At 48.0% G+C, this 18,925-nt stretch overlaps 1 protein-coding gene across 1 annotated transcript; it reads left to right on the forward strand.

Annotated features, from left to right (window-relative positions):
- Positions 1 to 26: 26 nt before the first annotated feature.
- Positions 27 to 18,721, forward strand: LOC140724307 (NACHT, LRR and PYD domains-containing protein 3-like). The gene is made up of 7 exons (XM_073038760.1): positions 27 to 113; positions 1,036 to 1,207; positions 1,306 to 1,356; positions 9,882 to 11,619; positions 17,442 to 17,528; positions 17,684 to 17,851; positions 18,016 to 18,721. Exons 1-7 carry the CDS (start codon positions 42 to 44, stop codon positions 18,110 to 18,112), a joined length of 2,385 nt encoding a protein of 794 aa, XP_072894861.1. The 5' UTR covers positions 27 to 41; the 3' UTR covers positions 18,113 to 18,721.
- Positions 18,722 to 18,925: the final 204 nt, after the last annotated feature.

An 18,925-nucleotide genomic window follows, 5' to 3' on the forward strand; every position in this document is an offset into this window, starting at 1 on the left:
TGCAGCTGACGGACTTCTATCGGGACAGGCTGGAGCAGGCGATGGAAGGAGGGGTGCACAGAGTGAGCCTGGCGTTAACGGCCGAGAATCAGTTCAGCGGAGAGGAACATCGGGTGAGTGGGAGAGAGAATGGGTTTGAATTTTCACACATCACAGGACTGATGGGTGTCGGAACTCTGACTCATCGGATATTAAGTTAGATACAAGAACAACTGGGAAATAAATCCTGTACATGCAATCTCGAACATATGAATCTGAACCAGTGATAGAAAGGGGTGAAAAGACCCCGCGGACTGGTGGGTAGCTGCTCAATGTTCAGAGTGAGTTGAGCAAGTAACTGTTGTGTGGGGTTACAGTACTAAATGGAAATATGACAAGAAGTTCCAGTCGTGGAAGAATGTACAGAGTGACGGCAGGATGTCAGTGAGAACTGGGGCATCAACTGTGGGTGCCACAGGAGCTCGAGTGTGTTCTGTCCTGGGTGGCGATGATTGTGTTACAATCTGTATCTGCAAACAGTGTGGATCGGGGAATACTGCCATGTTGAAATGTGTAATCACTGAATAAACCTCCACTGGAAAAGGCAAAGGAAAGGCATCAGGTGTCAGCCGGTAATCCGCTGTCATGTTGGACACTGGCGGACTGAGGCGATGAATCACATCATCTTTTCTGCAACTTCTCCGAGACTGTTCACTCTGTTATAAAAAAAAACCCTGACTTCTTTCTTCATCTGTGATCGTTATTTTCTGATTTCTGTTTTACACCGTCAAATCCGGTGAGGGATTATTTATGGATTAGGTGCCACGTCAATGATGCGGTCACAGACCAGCCAGGATCTCATTGACTGTTGGACCAGGTTCACGGTGAATGTCCCTCCGTGTGCTCTGCACTCAGAATGTACAGTCCATGTCCAGACAGGATCAGCACCCGTCCGGGTGACTGCTCAGTGTGATCCCGTTACAGAGCACATCATTTACTTCTCATTCTCTGTGTGAATCTGTCAGTCCCCAATATGTTCATTGTTACTCTTCACAGAAAATCTCTGATCTCGCTGATAAGGGAGAGCGGGCGGACAGTTCTAAACTCCTCCTGAGCCTGGTGATGGAGAAAGGCTCCCGCGCCCCGAGGGTGATGTGGGAAACCTTTGTGAAATTGCGGATTGGTGTCCCAAAGTTGGACAAAATACTAAAAGAAATTGAGAAGCATGGTGAGATAATATCAAATACTAAATTAATTTTGGAATCAAGCATTACATAATTATAATTTGACACATTTCAATTTCTCAAATTGTATAATTCCGAACAGGTTGTGTTCCGGTCCATCGACCCGTACCGGAGATTCCCAGGGAACTGAAAGGTAATTGAAGAAACCGCTGTTTCCACCAAATGTTGATATTATGTAGGGTCATGTCGTTGTTGAACCACGGGGACTTGATCAGGTAAATGTTCCACCGTGACACAGCGCACAGTGAGACACATAGAAAAATGTTTGCTGGAGGGAGACTTTTCACAGGACATTATAAGGAACAACTCAGAGAGCAGGTGAGTTTGCTGAAAGGGATCACTCCTCCCTGGGTCCCGCAACTACAGATCCCACCACCAGGGTCAGAATGGAGAAAAGCGTCATCTGAGGAGCGAAAATATGGGAAATGTCAACCCCCGGTACAGCCCTCATCCTAAATCACTTTTCTAAATACCCTCAGTTCCTACAGGTCATCATTTTTAGAATTGGGAATCACAGAATAACAATGACAGCAGCCATTTAATGAGAAAAGCAGATAGCACTACAACTAGCCTGTTTAATCCCAGAGCAGCATATGAACCCCACTCTCTTCACATCTGCAACGCCTTAGTACAAACACTGCTAAAGTTATCCAGATCAATTTCCCACTCAATAATCCTGGGAATTCCATCAGGAGACAGTATTAGTGAGGGTGAGATCGGAGACAAAATCCTCAGCTCAGTACACAGAAGCTGAAATTGATGTGATGTGTGATGGACACTGTGAAGGGTGAGAGATGGGAATTAGGACAGAGAAACCGCGAGTTGTGAGCTTGCGGCAAAAAGGTGGAATGGACTGAAAATATCTACAAATAATATTGCAATTTATGAAATTGCAATATTATTAAATTACTGAAAGAAAGCATGCAGGTACAGCAGGCAGTGAAAAAAGGCTAATGGTATGTTGGCCTTTATAGCAAGGGGAGTTGAGTATAGGAGCAAAAATGTCCTTCTGCAGTTGTACAGGGCCCTGGTGAGACCACACCTGGAGAATTGTGTTCAGTTTTGGTCTCCAAATTTGAGAAAGGACTTTCTTGCTGTTGAGGGAGTGCAGCATAGGTTCACGAGATTAATTCCCTCGATATAGGGACTGTCATATGTTGAATGATTAGAGCGACTGGGCTTGTATACACTGCAATTTAGAAGGATGAGAGGGGATCTGATTGAAACACCTAAGATTATTAAGGAATTGGACATGCTAAAGGCGGGAAACATGTTCCCGATGTTGGGGGAGTCCAGAACCAGATGCTACAGTTTAAAAATAAGGGGTAGACCATTTAGAATGGAGTTCAAGAAAAAACATTTTCACCCAGAGAGTTGTGGATCTATGGAATGTTCTGCCTCAGAAGGCAGTAGTGGCCAATTCTCTGGATGTTTACAAGAAAGAGGTACATAGAGCTCTTAAAAAATAGCGGAGTCAAGGGATATGGGGAGAAGGCAGGAACAGGGGACTGATGATTCCGATAACAGTTTTCTGATGACACTGCCATAGTTGGATGCATCAGCACGGGAGATGAGGCGGAGTGCAGGGCTACGGTGGGGAAATTTTGTCACATGGTGTGAGCAGAAACATCTGCAGCTTAATGTGAAAAAGACTAAGGAGCTGGTGGTGGACCTGAGGATGGTTGAGGCATCGGTGACCCCTGTTTCCACCCAAGGGGTCAATGTGGACATTGTGGAGGATTACAAATACCTGGGGACACGAATGGACAATGAACTGGACTGGTCAAAGAACACTGATGCTGTCTACAAGAAGGGTCAGAGCCGTCTCTATTTCCTGAGCAGACTGAGGTCCTTTAACATCTGCTGGACGATGCTGAGGATGTTCTACGAGGCTGTGGTGGCTAGGGCTATCATGTTTGCTGTTGTGTGCTGGGGCAGCAGGCTGAGGGTAGCAGACACCAACAGAATCAACAAGCACATTCGTAAGGCCAGTGATGTTCTGGGGGTGGAACTGGACTCCCTGACGGTGGTGTCTGAAAAGATGATGCTGTCCAAGTTGCATGCCATCTTGGACAATGTCTCCAATCCACTCCATAAAGTATTGGTTAGGCACAGGAGTACATTCAGCCAGCGACTCATTCCACCGAGATGTAACACTGAACATCATAGGAAGTCATTCCTCCCTGTGGCCATCAAACTTTACAAATCCTCCCTCGGAGTGTCAGACACCCTGAGCCAATAGGCTAGTCCTGGACTTACTTCCACTTGGCATAACTTACTTACTCTTATTTAATTATTTATGGTTTTCTATTGCTATATTTCTTCACTATTCTTGGTAGGTGCGACTGTAACGAAACCCAATTTCCCTCAGGGTCAATAAAGTATGTCTGTCTATCTGCCTGAATGTGGATGATCAGCCATGATCACATTGAATGGAGGTGCTGGCCCAAGAGGCCGAATAACCAACTCCTGCACCTATTGTCTATTGTCTAATTTGTGACCGTCTGGATAAGAAACTCACTACATCCGTAAGCACATTGTGTCGGTGAAAATGGAGCCCGGGGCAGTACATGGGCTCAGAGATTGTAAGGTTTCATCATCGCAGACTGAGTTGGATCAGTCAATTCCACATTTAACAGAGGAGAGAGCGTAGGAAAAACAGATATGGTAAAAATTTATTAATTCCACAGTAGCCCATGTTCTAACTGAATACTCGAAACCCTTGAAGGCTTCATCATCGCAGACTGAGTTGGATTACACAACTGCATATTTAACAGAGCAGTGAGACCCCACACACCCCTGGCAGGATCCCCACACACTGTGAGACCCCAGGCACACCTGAATCCCCACACAAACCCTGACAGAGTCCTGACACATTGTCAGACCCCACACAGCCTTGACAGGGTCCTAACACACTGTGAGACCACACACACGATTGGCAGGGTTCTCGCACAGTGTGACACCTCTGTCAGGGTCTGGACACACTGTCAGACCCCACACTCCCCAGCAGGGTCTTGACACACTGTCAGACCCCACACACACCTGACAGGGTACTGCCACGCTAATAGACCCCGCACACACCTGGCTGGGTACGAAACACTGTGAGAACCCACACACCCCTGACAGAGTCCTGAAACCTTGCGAGACCCCATTCACCACTGGAAGTGTCCACTCACACTGTGAGACCCAACTCACTCTTGACAGGGTCGTGACACACTGTAAGATCCCACACACCTCTGACAGGTCCTGACACACAGTGTATCCACACACAACCCTGACAGACTCCAGACACACTGTGATACCCCACACACATCCCTGTTAGCGAACTTATACTGTGAAACCCCACACAGCACTTTTATAGTCCTAAAAACAGTGTGCGACCCTAAAACCCCTCGCAGGGTCCTGATACACTCTGAGACGCCACGCACTTCTGACAGGTCCTGACACACTGTAAGACCCCACACACTCCTGGCATGGTCCTGACATACTGCGAGAACCCACACATCGCTACGAGGGTCTTGACGCACTCTGAATCCCACACAAACCGGACAGGGTACTGACACGCTGTGAGAACTCACACACCCCTGTTAGTGTCTTGACCCAATGTGCGATCCAACACAACCCTTTTAGGGAACTGACGCACCGGGAGACCATACACACTCCCGACATGTTCGTGACACACTGTGAGACCACACACACCCCTTACAGGGTCCTGGTACCTTGCAAGACCCCATTCCCCTCTGGCTGGGCCTGCACACTGTGAGACCCCACTCAACCCTGGCAGGGTCCTGACACACTGTGATACCCCACTCACCTCTGGCAGGGTCCTGACACATTGTGAGACCCCAGACACCCCTGGCAGGGTCCTGACACACTGTGAGACCCCACACACCACTGTTATGGTCTTGCCACAATGTGGGATCTCACACAAACCTGTTAGGGACTGTACACACCGGTAGAACACACACAACCACGACAGGTTCCTGACACACTGTGAGATCCAGACACCCCTGAAAGGCTCCTGATACCTTGCAAGACCCGATTCACCCCTGGCCGGGTCTACACACACTGTGAGACCCCACTCAACCCTGGCAGGGTCCCGACACACTATGAGACCCCGCAGACCCCTGACAGGGTCCTAACACACTGAGAGACCCCACACATCCGTGACAGGGTCCCCACGCATTGTGAATACCACACAAACCTAACACAGTCCGGAAACACTGTGCGACCCCACACACACCCGGCAGGGTCATGATACCTTGTGTGACCCCACACACCCCTGACAGGGTCCTGACACACTGTGAGACCCCGGACACATCTGACTGGACCTGACACACTGTGAGACCCTACACAGCCCTGACAGGGTCCTGACAAACTGTGAGACACCACACACTCCTGACAGGGACCTGTCACACTGTGAGACCCCACACACTATTAAGAGGGTCTTGACACACTGTGAACACCAGACAACCCTGACAGGGTCCGGACACAATGGGAGACATCACACACCCCAGGCAGGGTCCTGACACACTGTGAGACCCCACTCACCCCTGACAGGGACCTCACACACTGTGAGACCCCATACACCCCGGACAGGGTTCTGACACACTGTGAGACCCCACATGCCCCGACATGTCCTGACACACTGTGAGACCACACACACTCCTGACAGGTTTCCGACCCCAAACACCCCTGGGAGTGTCCTAACACACTATGAAAGCACACACGCCGCACAGGGTCCCGACTCACTGAGAGATCTAACATACCCTTGACAGCTTCCTTACCACTGTGAAAACCCACACACCACTGACTGTTCCTAACACGCTGTGACACCCCACAAACCACTGACAGGTTCCAACGCACTGTGAGAACCCAAACACCCCTGTTAGGGTGTTGACACATTGTGAGACCCCACACACCACTGACAGGGTCCAACACACAGTGAGAACCCACACACCCCTGTTAGACTGTTGACAAACTGTGAGACCCCACATACCCCTGTTAGGGTGTTGACAAACTGTGAGACCCCACACACCCCTGTTAGGATGTTGATACACTTTGAGATCCCACACAACTCTGACAGGGTCCAACGCACAGTGAGAACCCACACACCCCTGTTAGACTGTTGACAAACTGTGAGACCCCACACACCCGTGTTAGGGCGTTGACACACTGTGAGACCCCACACACCCCTGACAGTGTCCTGACGCAGTGTGAGACCCCACACACCCCTGACAGGGTCCTGACACACTGTGAGCCCTCATACACACCTGACTGGGTCCTGACACACTATGAGACCCCACACACCTCTGACAGGGTCCTGACACACAGTGAGACCCCACACACCCCTGACAGGGCGCTGACACACTGCGGGAACCCACACACCCCTGACATGGTCCAGACACACTGTGAGACCCCACACACATGGCTGACGGGGTCCTGACACACTGTGAGACCCCACACGCACCTGACAGGGTCCTGACAGACTGTGAGAACCCACACACAGGACGCTGACAAAACAGTGAGACCCTACAAAACCCGGGCAGGTTCCTCACACACTGTAAGATCCTACACCTGAGATAGGTCAGAGATAGGTCAGGTGACGGATTTATGTGTGGGGTAGCACTTCGGGTCCACTGATCACAATACCATTAGTTTCAATATTATTATGGAGAAGGATAGGACTGGACCCAGGGTTGAAATTTTTGATTGGAGAAAGGCTAACTTTGAGGAGATGCAAAAGGGTTTAGAAGGAGTGGATTGGGACAATTTGTTTTATGGAAAGGATGTAATAGAGAAATGGAGGTCATTTAAACGTGAAATTTTGAGGGTACAGAATTTTTATGTTCCTGTTAGGTTGAAAGGAAAGGTTAAAAGTTTGAGAGAGCCATGGTTTTCAAAGGGACATTGGAAACTTGGTTAGGAAAAAGAGAGAGATCTACAATAAATATAGGCAGCATGGAGTAAATGAGGCGCTCGAGGAATATAAAGAATGTAAGAAAAATCATAAGAAATAGATTAGAAAAGCTAAAAGAAGATACGAGGTTGCTTTGGCAAGTAAGGTGAAAATAAATCCGAAGGGTTTCTACAGTTATATTAATAGCAAAAGGATAGTGAGGGATAAAATTGGTCCCTGTGAGAATCGGAGTGGACAGCTATGTATGGAGCCAAAAGAGATGGGGGAGATTTTGAACTATTTATTTTCTTCGGTGTTCACTAAGGAGAAGGATATTTAATTGTGTAATGTAGGGGAAACAACAAGGGAAGTTATGGAAAAAATAACGATTAATGACGAGGAAGTACTGCCACTTTTAAGAAATATAAAAGAGGATAAATCTCCGGATCTTGACAGGATATCACCTAGGACATTAAGGGAAGTTGGTGCAGAAATAGCAGGGGCTCTGGCTGAAAAATTCCCAATGTCATTAGAAACGGGGATGGTACCGGAGGATTGGCGTATTGCTCATGTGGTTCCATTGTTTAAAAAGGGTTCTAAGAGTAAACCTAGCAATTATAGGCCTGTCAGTTTGACGTCAGTTGTGGGTATATTAATGTAACATATTCTTGTGATGGTATATATAATTATCTGGATAGACAGGGCCTGATTAGGAATAGTCAGCGTGTATCTGTGCGTGGAAGGTCATGTTTAACAAATCTTACTGTATTTTTTGGAAAAGTTGACGAGGGTAAAGCAGTGGACCTTGTCTATATGGACTTCAGTAAGGCCTTTGACAAGCTTCCGCACGGAAGGTTAGTTAGGAAGGTTCAATCATTACGTCTTGATATTGAAGTAGTAAAATGGATTCAACAGTGGCCAGATGGGAGACGCCAGAGAGTAGTGGTGTATAACTGTTTGTCAGGTTGGAGGCCGGTGAATAGTGGTGTGCCTCAGGGATCTGTATTGGGTCCAATGTTGATTTTCATATACATTAATGATCTGGATGATGTCGTAGTAAATTGGATTAGTAAGTATGCAGATGATACTAAGGTAGGTGGCGTTATGGATAATGAAGTAGGTTTTCAAAGCTTGCAGAGAGATTTAGGCCAGATAGAAGAGTAGGCTGAACGATGGCAGATCGGGTTTAATGCTGATAAGTGTGAGGTGCTACACTTTGGTAGGAATAATCCAAATAGGACACACATGGTAAATTATAGGGCATTGAGGAATTCAGTAGAACAGAGTGATCCAGGAATAATGGTGCATAGTTCCCTGGAGGTGGAATCTCATGTAGATAGGGTGGTGAAGAAAGCTTTTGGTATGCTGGCCTTTATAAATCAGAGCATTGAATATAGGAGTTGGGATGTAATGTAAAAATTGTACAAGGCATCGGTAAGGCCAAATTTGGAGTATTGTGTACAGTTCTGGTGACTGAATTATAGGAAAGACGTCAACAAAATAGAGAGAGTACAAAGGAGATTTCCTAGAATGTTACCTGGGTTTCAGCACCTAAGTTACAGGGAAAGGTTGAACAAGTTAGGTCTTTATTCTTTGGAGCGTAGAAGGTTGAGGGGGGACTTGATAGAGGTATTTAAAATAATGAGGGAGATAGATCGGGTTGACGTGGATAGGCTTTTTCCATTGAGAGTAGGGGAGATTCATGCAAGAGGACATGATTTGAGAGTAAGGGGGCAAACGTTTAAGGGTAACACGAGGGGGTATTTCTTTACTCAGAGAGTGGTAGCTGTGTGGAATGAGCTTCCGGTAGAAGTGGTAGAGGCAGGTTCGGTATTTTCATTTAAAGTAAAATTGGATAGGTATATGGACAGGAAAGGAATGGAGGGTTATGGGCTGAGTGCAGGTCGGTGGGACTAGGGGAGAGTAAGCGTTCGGTACGGACTAGAAGGGCCGAGTGGCCTGTTTCCGTGCTGTAATTGTTATGTGGTTATACGCACCTGACAGGGTCCCCACACACTGTGAGACCCCGCACACCCCTGTTAAGATCCTGACACACTGTGATCCCCAGACGCCCCTGACAGAGTACTGACACACTGTGAGACCCCACATACCCCTAAGAGGGACCAGTCAGGATGTGAGAACTGAGACACCCGTGTCAGGGTCCAGTCACAGAGTGAGACCCCACACACCCCTGACAGGTTCCAGTCACAGAGTGAGACCCCACACACCCATGACAGCATTCGAACACACTTTGAGATCCCACACGCACAAACCAGCCACCCACAGTGCACGTGCTGATGCGCAAAGTTACTTCTTTGTATTTTAAATCAGTGACGGTCGGAAGGGAGGGGGAGCTGTGACTCCCCTACCTGTTCCTGTGACAGAATGCCCACCACCCTCTTCACTGTCTCCATACGCCACATCAACCCTGGGGAGTAAAAGTTTCTTCCTCAGGAAAAAATGACAGCTGTGACAGAAGTGGGAGATTGCCCGGTACGGGACAGTCGGGGGTCAGTAAACTACCAGGGAAATACTCAGCTTCACAGCACAATTAATGTGGAAATGTGATGACCTGGTGTTTATCTAGACCAGGCCTCTCTGTCCAGTCAGCGGTCTGTTAATCGAATTTACTTTACTGTACGAACATTCATTGTTGAATCCAATTAATGCAATAGCTGTGAGCTAACTCTTGTGTGCTTAAATACTGAGTTCTGAGTTGAGGCATCTAACAGCTTGTCCACTGTCTGTTCCCATGGAAGATGTTCAACAGAAACACAAGGAAACTCTGCGGGCACAAACTGAAACACTGAGAGTGAACACGATCCTGATGAGGGAGAAGGTGAAGGTTTTCCAGCTGGTTGATCGATACGCTGAGCTCACGGTCATTTCTACTGTTCGAGATCGGAGACTGGTGGAACATGAGCTGCTGGCAAGAGGCAGATGCCACGAGGAGTGGAGAGAGAAACATCTCCGCGGAGAGCTGGAGAAAATCCAGACTGATCAGTTGTTCCAGAGCAGCTTTTCCCGGAGTAAATCCAAATCTGGGAGTTCGGCAGCAGTGGCCGGAGTCGCAGGGATCGGGAAAACAACAATGGTACAAAAGATTGTTTATGACTGGGCCACGGGGAAAATATACCAACAATTCCAGTTTGTCTTCAGTTTCAAATTCCGGGATTTAAACACAATTAACTGCAGAATAAACCTGAAGGAACTGATTCTGGATCAGTATCCTTACTTTGGGAATATCCTGAGAGAGGTCTGGAAGAACCCAGAGGGATTGCTGTTTATATTTGATGGTTTGGATGAATTCAAAGACAAAATTGATTTTTCTGACAGTCGGGGACACACAGAACCTCCTTCCACATGCACAGATCCTGAATTCAAGTGCAAGGTGTCTGACATTGTGTACAGTTTAATCCAGCAGAAGCTGCTCCCAGGGTGTTCAGTGCTGGTGACCACCCGCCCCACTGCGTTACATTCATTGGAAAAGGCTGAGATCAGTGTCCGGGCTGAAATCCTGGGATTTGTTGGTGAGGAACGGAAGGAATATTTCATCAGGCATTTTGAAGATCAGACGGTGGCAGCAGCTGTTTTCAAGCACGTGAAGGAGAACGAGATTCTGTACACCATGAGCTACAACCCCTCCTACTGCTGGATCCTCGCTCTGGCACTAGGCCCGTTCTTCACACAAAGAGTCAGGGACCCACAGCGAGTTCCCAAGACCATTACCCAACAGTACTCCTACTATATTTACAACATCCTGAAAAACCACGGCCGTGAGATTGAGAACCCCCGTGATGTGTTACTCAGGGTTGGTCAGATGGCCTTCAGAGGAGTGTCCGAGAAGAAGATTGTGTTTACAGAAGGAGATTTGATCAAGTTCAATCTGCAGTCTTCCCAGTTCCTGTCCGGGTTTCTGATGGAGCTCTTAGAGAGAGACGATTCTGCCCGGAGCGTGGTGTACACATTCCCACACCTCACCATCCAAGAGTTTGTAGCTGCAGTCGCACAATTCCTGAATCCACATCCCGGGGATTTCCTGAAATTCCTCACTGAAGTCCACAGCACAACTGATGGGCGATTTGAGGTATTTCTCCGTTTTGTTGCTGGTCTCTCCTCCCCAATGACAGCTCGGGCCCTGGAGGAGTTTCTGGGTCCATTTCCTCATCAAGCAACCTGCCAGGTGATTGACTGGGTGAAGGGGGAGGTTAAACGCCAGAGTGGAAACACATGGAGTGAAGCTGGTAAAAGGAGCCTCCTGAACACATTGCACTACCTGTTTGAGTCTCAGAATCGTGGACTGGCTCAGGCTGCACTGGAATCTGTGGAAACACTTTCATTCAGTGGAATGACACTGACCCCGGTTGACTGCGCGGTCCTGTCTCATGTCATCGGACTCTGTGATACAATAAAACACCTCAATCTGGGGAACTGCCACATTCAGTTTGAAGGAATCCAGCGGCTGGGACCCGGGCTTCACAAGTGCCAGGAGTTGGGGTAACTTGATTTATCTCTCACTCTGAACTGTGAAACTGTCTCATTGTTTTGTTTCAATGTAAAGGAATTTTGGTTAAACTGTAGTAAATCAGATTGTGAAGAATTGTGACAAATGCCCAGGGGATTGGTCAGTAATTCCCCAAGGACGGGAAGGTTCTGTGGTTCCTTGTAAAGGGATGTTGGAGACTTCATCAGATCAGTGAACAACGACCATTGGTTTAATGGTAGTAAATCACAGGAATGGCCGTGTTTCTCGCTGCCTGTGACATGTCCATTGACAATGTTCCTTCTCACTGTTACTGACACCCAGACCGACACTGACTGCAGCAGGAGGGTCAGAGATTCACACCCCCTTCCCGGTGAGAGACAAGAGACCGTCAGCAGACTGTCCCAGTGAGAAGGAAAGAAATACCATTGTGAGATTGTCCACCACTGCCAGTCCCCGTGTGTGACTTTGCTCACTTCCAGATACGCAAAGAGCGAGGGCGCATATCCTCTCGGGCTCTGTTCAGACCCAACACACACGTACAAAAAATTTCTGCATCCTCTCGTCTTGTAGGATTATCGTTTACCCCTGGAATCCTCCCATGGGACCTCTCATCCCAATCTTGCCCCCATCCCCATTACTCCTGTGGGCTCTCTATTACTCTTTCCCCATACTCCTGTGGGATATCTTTTCCACATACACACCCTTCCTGTGAGATCTCTCTTTCCCATCCCCCTTCCTTCTAAGGATTTCTCTTCCCCATACCTTCCTGCTGTTCTAACTTTCTTCCCCATACCCTTTCCTCCTGTCGGATCTCTCTCCCCCATCGACTTCTTCATGTCGGATCTCTTTTTCGCATGCCCCATTGTCCTGTGGAATTTCTCTTCCCCAACCCCCTTCCTCATGGGAGATCTCTCTTCTCAATCCCACATCCTCCTGTGGGAACTCTCTTCCACATCCCTCCTCCTCCTGGCCGATCTCTCAAACCCATCCCACTTCCTCCTGTGGGATTTATCTTCCCCATGCCTCATCCTGCTGTGGGATATCTCTTCCACACTCCAAGCCGCCTGTGGGATCTCCCATTCCCATCCCCTTCTTCCTCTGGGATCCCTTCCTCCTGTGGGTTCTCTCTTCCCCATCCCCCTTCCTCCTTTGTGATCTCTCTTCCCCATCCCCCATCCTCCTGTGGGATCTCTCTTCCCCATCCCCATCCCCCTTTCGCCTGTGGGAACTCTTCTCCCCATAGAATAATAAAATCATAGAACACTACAGCACAGAAAACAAGCCATTCGGTCCTTCTAGTCTGTACCAAAACCTTATTCCGCTAGTCCCATTGACCTGCTTCCAGTCCATAACCCTCCAGTCCTCTCCCATCATGTATCTATCCAATTTAATCTTGAAGCTTAAGAGTGAGTCCACATTTTCCACATCAGATGGCAGCTCGTTCCACACTCTCACCACCCTCTGAGTGAAGAGGTTCCTCCTAATTCTCCCCCCAAACCTTTCCCCTTTCACGCTGAAGCCATGTCTTCTCATATTTATCTCTCCTAATCTATGTGGAAAGAGCCTATTCGCATTTACCCTGTCTATGCCCTCATAATTTTGTATACCTCTATCAAATCTCCCCTCATTCTTCTACGCTCCAAGGAATAAAGTCCTAACCTGTTCAATCTTTCCTTGTAACTCAACTCCTGAAGACCCAGCAACATCCTAGTAAATCTTCTCTGCAGTTTTTCAAACTTACTGATATCCTTCCTATAGTTAGGTGATCAGAACTGCACACAATACTCCAAATTTGACCTCACCAATTCCTTATACAACCTCACCATAATATTCCAACTCCTAGACTCAGTACTTTGATTTATGAATGCCAGGATGCCAAAAGCCTTCTTTACAACCCTGTCTACCTGTAATGCTACATTCAGGGACTTATGTATCTGAAACCCCAGATCCCTTTGTTCCTCCGCACTTTCAGTGCCCTACCGTTTATCGTGTATGTCGTACCTTGATTTATTCTTCCAAAATGGAACGCCTCACACTTGTCTGCATTAAATTCCATCTGCCATTTTCTGGCCCATTCTTCCAGTTGGTCCAGATCCCTCTGCAAGCTTTGAAAGCCTTCCTCGCTGTCCACAACACCTCCATCTTAGTGTCATCCACAAACCTGCTGATCCAATTTATCACATTATCATCTAGATCATTGATATAGACAACAAACAACAATGGTCCCAGCACAGATCCCTGAGACCCACCACTAGTCACAGGCCTCCAGTCTGAGAAGCAATCGTCCACTACCACTCTCTGTCTTCTCCCACACAGCCAATTCGAATCCAGTTTACAACCTCTCCATGGATCCCTAGTGTCTGGACCTTTAGAACTAACTTATTACGTGGGACCTTGTCAAAGGCCTTACAAAAGTCCATGTAGACACCATCCACAGCCTTTCCTTCATATGCATTCTTGGTAACCTCCTCGAAAAACACTACAAGATTCATTAAACATGATCTACCACATACAAAGCCATGTTGACTATCTTTTATCAGCCCTTGGCTGTCGAAATCCTTGTATATCCGATCTCTCATTACACCTTCTGATAATTTACCGACTACTGATGTCAGGCTTACTGGCCTGTAATTACCTGGTGTACTTTTGGAGCCTTTTTCAAACAACGGAACAACATGAGCTACCCTCCAATCCTCCGGCACCGCACCCGTGGCTGAGGACATTTTAAATATTTCTGCCAGGGCCTGCGCAATTTCTACACTAGTCTCTCTCAAGGTCCGAGGAAATATCATGTCAGGCCCGGGGGATTTATCCACCTTTATTCACTGTAAGGTAGCAAGCAACCCCTCCTCGTTAATCTCTATATGTTCCATGACACTACAGTTTGTTTGCCTTAATTCCATATCCGCTATGCCAGTTTCCTGAGTAAACACTGACGCAAAAAACTGTTTAAGATCTCCCCCATCTCGTGAGGCTCCACACATAGACGACCACTCTGATCTTCTAGGGGACCAATTTTGTCCTTTACTATCCTTTTACTCTCAATATACTTGTAGAAACCCTTCGGGTTTACCTTCTCATTATCTGCCAAAGCAACCTCATGTCTTCTTATTGCCTTCCTGATTTCCTTCTTTAGTATTCCCTTACATTTTCTGTACTCTTCAAGTACCTCATTTGTTCCTTGTTGCCTATACCTGCTAAACACCTACTTAACCAGATCGCCAATATCCCTTGTAAACCAAGGTTCCCTATGCCTGTTAACTTTGCCTTTAATCCTGGCAGGAACATGCAAACTCTGCACTCTCAAAATTTCACCCTTGAAGGCGTACCACTTACTGAACACATCCTTGCCAGAAAACAACTTATCCCAATCCACTCTTCCCAGATCCTCTCTCATTTCCACAACATTGGCCCTTCTCCAATTCAGAACCTTAAATGGTGGACCAGTCCTATCCTTATCCATAATTATCTTGAAACTAATGACATTATGGTCACTGGACCCAAAATGTTTGTTTACACATACTTCTGTCACCTGACCTGTCTGATTCCCTAATAGGAGATCAGGCACTGCACCCTTTCTCGTTGGTGCCTCAATATATTGATTCAGAAAACTTTCCTGAACACATTTGACAAACCCCACGCCATCTAACCCTTTCTCAGAGTGGGCGTCCCGGTCAATATGTGGAAAGTTAAAATCCCCTACAATTACAACTTTCTGTTTCTTACATTGGTGTGCTAACTCTCTACAGATTTGCTCCTTCAATTCTCTCTGACTATTGAGCGGTCTATAATACAACCCTATTCGTGTGGTCACACCTTTCCCGTTTCTCAGCTCTACCCATATGGCCTCTGTAGAAGAACCCTCCGGGTGTCCCGTCTACGCACAGCTGTGATATTCACCCTCACTGGTAATGCCAATCCTCCCCCTTTCATCCCTCCCCCTATCACGTCTGAAACAACGGAACCTCGGAACATGAAGCTGCCAGTCCTGCCCCTCCTGCAATCAAGTCTTACTAATAGCAATAATGTCGAAATCATCATGTGCCAATCCACACCCTAAACTCATCTGCCTTACCTACAATACTCCTTGCAATGAAATAGATGCACCTGAGAACATTTCTATCACGTACATTGATATCTGTCTATACAAGCAGTCCTCGCGTGACCCTTATCCTCCTCTACATCACTATCTGCTCTAACACTCTGCCCCCTCCCCCTGCAACCTTGTTTAAAACCCCCGGAGCAGAACTTGCTAACCTACCGGCAAGTAGGTTAATTCCCCTCCAGTTCAAGGGCAAACTGTCCAATACGAACTGGTCCCACCACCCCTGGAAGAAAGCCCAATTGTCCAGAAACATGAACCCCACCCTCATGCACCATCCCCTCAGCCACGTATTTAGGTGCATTTTCTTCCTATTTCTAGCCTCACTAGCACGTGGCACGGGTATCAATCCACCTGTGGGATCTCACTTCCCAATTTCCCTTCCTCCTGTAGCATCTCTCTTCCCAATCCCTTACATCAGGTGGGATCACACTTCCCCATCCCACTTCCTCCCGTGGCATCTATTTTCCCCATCCCTCTTCCTCCTATAGGATCGCTCCTACTCATCCCTCATCCTCCTGTATGATCTCACTTCCCCACCCACTTCCTACTGTCTCATCTCTCTTCCCCATGCCCCATCATCCTATAGGATCTCTATTCCCCATTCCCATTCCTTCTGTGAGATTTCTCTTCCCCATCCACTTTCCTGCTCTGGGATCTGTCTTCCTCATGCCCCACCATCCTATGGGATCTCTATGCCCCATTCCCCTTCCTCCTGTCGGATCTCTGTTCCCCATCACCTTCCACCTGTGGGATGTCTCTTCCCCAACAACCTTCCTCCCGTGGGATCTCTCTTCCCATCCCCATTCCTCCTGTTCCATCTCTCTTCCCTATCCACCTTCCTCCTGTGGGGCCTCTGTTCCCATCCCCCACTTCCTGTGGGATCTCTCCTACTCTTCCCCATTCCCCTTCCTTCTGTGGGATCCCTTTTCCCCATCCCCCATCCTCCTGTGGGATCTCTCTTCCCCATACCTCTTCCTCCTTTGGGATCGCTGGTCCATCCGACTTCCTCCTGTGGGATCTCTCTTCCACATCCCACTTCCTCCTGTGGGTAGTCATAATGCCCCCTCTTGCTGTGGGATCTGTCTTTTTCCTCCACAATTCATCCTGATGTATCTCTCTTCCCCATTCTCCTTCCAACTGTGGGATATCTCCACCCCACCCTCTTTCTTCCTAGGGATATATCTTCCCCAACCTCCTTACTTCTGTGGGATCTCTATTCCCTATCTCCATTCCTCCTGAGGTATTTCTCATACTCATCCCCCATCCTCCTGTATGATCTCACTTCCCCGTCCCTCCTCTTCCTATCGGATCTCTCTTCCCCATGCTCCTTCCTCCTGTGGGATTTATCTTCCCCATCCCCTTTCTTCCTGGTGGATTTCCCTTCCCCTCCCCCCTTCCTCCTGTGGTATCTCTCTTCCCCATCCCTTTAGCTCGGGTGGGTCTATTTCACTAAGTCCCATTGATATTTCTGCATTTCCGTCAGGAACACTTTTCTCTCCATCAGGGAATGAGACAGAATATGTGGAGTTTACAGGGACACACCGACAGACGAAATTACTGACATTCGGTGAGTACCCTCGAGCTGGGCAGTGAGGGACATTGACAGGGATGGGAACTCCAATCAGTGATATACAGAAGGGTTTAATGTTTCCTGAAATATCCGAATGAGAGAAATTACCCCAGACCCACGGTTTGAATCACTTTGTTCATCAATTTGTCTGTGTTTAGACTTGGGTGGAACCAACTGGGAGATTCAGGAGTGAAACTGGTGTCTGCGGCTCTGAGGAACCCGGAGAGTAAAATACAGAAACTGGAGTAAGTACCAGACTGTGGGAGATTGTGTTTACAGTCACTGGGTGTCTGACACTGAACATTAATGTGATCAGTAATTGTGTTACTGATAAACACTGGGGATTTGTACCGTCTCCTGTCTCTCTGTGTCCTTCACCCTCACTCTCTCTCATCTCCAGTCTGTACAATGTCGGTCTCAGGGATTCTGGTGCCGAGGATCTCGTCTCCGCTCTCAGTACAAACCCATCGCTGACGGTGCTGAACCTGGGATCAAACTCACTGACAGATGGATCTGTCCCCGCTCTCCGCCGCCTCATACTGACCCTCCCGAGTCTGGAGTGGATCGAGTGAGTGTTTGTGTTAATGTTCAATGTGATAAATTATCAGCGGAACCGCGGGTTTTCTGGTGATATTTGTCTGTGAGTGTTGTTGAAACATTAACCCCGGTCCCCTGTTACTGACACTGTTGTGTAATCTGTTTATTTCATCTTTATTCTCCCATCTGTTTCAGGCTGGACGGGAATCGGTTCAGTGTGACCGGGAGGAAGGAACTGAGATTTGTGTGGGGAGTCAGACCCGCACTGGGATTGGATCCTGTCAACATCTGAATGTGTGAACATCCCCGCCCGCGGGATGGGGACATTTTGGCCGATTCCCCGCCCTTCCCTTTAACTCCCACCCTTACCTTGAATGGCCGCGAGCCGGAGCTGATTCCCAACGGTTTTAACGGAACCGGCTCGGGTCTCGCGCTGTTTGTCGCTCGGAGCGGTCCCGCAGTGACGTGTTTCCGCCTGTTGTCCAGCGGGGCAGCTTCCGCCGGATGTGCGTGTTCGGGACTCCCACGTGACACCCCGGGAATTTACCCAGGCAGGAAGAGCCCGGGGTCGGGGGCTCAGTCTGGGACACCGGTATCCCGGGGTGGGATTATCCCGGGAGAGAATCCTTTTGCTCCCTTTGCTGAGGACGGTGCATTCGGCAGTCTGGCCGATATAATGATGTTAAATTGACAAATCCCTTGGCAGTGACCCTGGATCTGCAGCGATCCCGTCACGGCCCTGAAGTGTGATTTTATAATCATCGGTTCCCCGATGCAGAGTGACGGTGAGAAACGGGACTGATTATTCAACCGGTCACTCGTTGTCGCTGGTCAGTTAATTGTGTGTAACTGTGAGTGAGTCGATTTACATTTGTCATGATGATATCAATAAACCGCTGTAACTTCCTGTCTTGGTGTCAGACTTTGGTCTCATTAGAGGAGAAACAGTGACCTGGGGTTACTGCTGCCCCCTGCACTCGATGAACTGAAATAATACATGGTAAATGATAGGGCATTGAGGAATGCAGTAGAACAGAGTGATCTAGGAATAATGGTGCATAGTTCCCTGAAGGTGGTATCTCATGTGGATAGGGTGGTGAAGAAA

This window comes from Hemitrygon akajei, unplaced genomic scaffold (assembly GCF_048418815.1).
Source record: "Hemitrygon akajei unplaced genomic scaffold, sHemAka1.3 Scf000187, whole genome shotgun sequence".
Lineage (NCBI taxonomy): Eukaryota > Metazoa > Chordata > Chondrichthyes > Myliobatiformes > Dasyatidae > Hemitrygon > Hemitrygon akajei.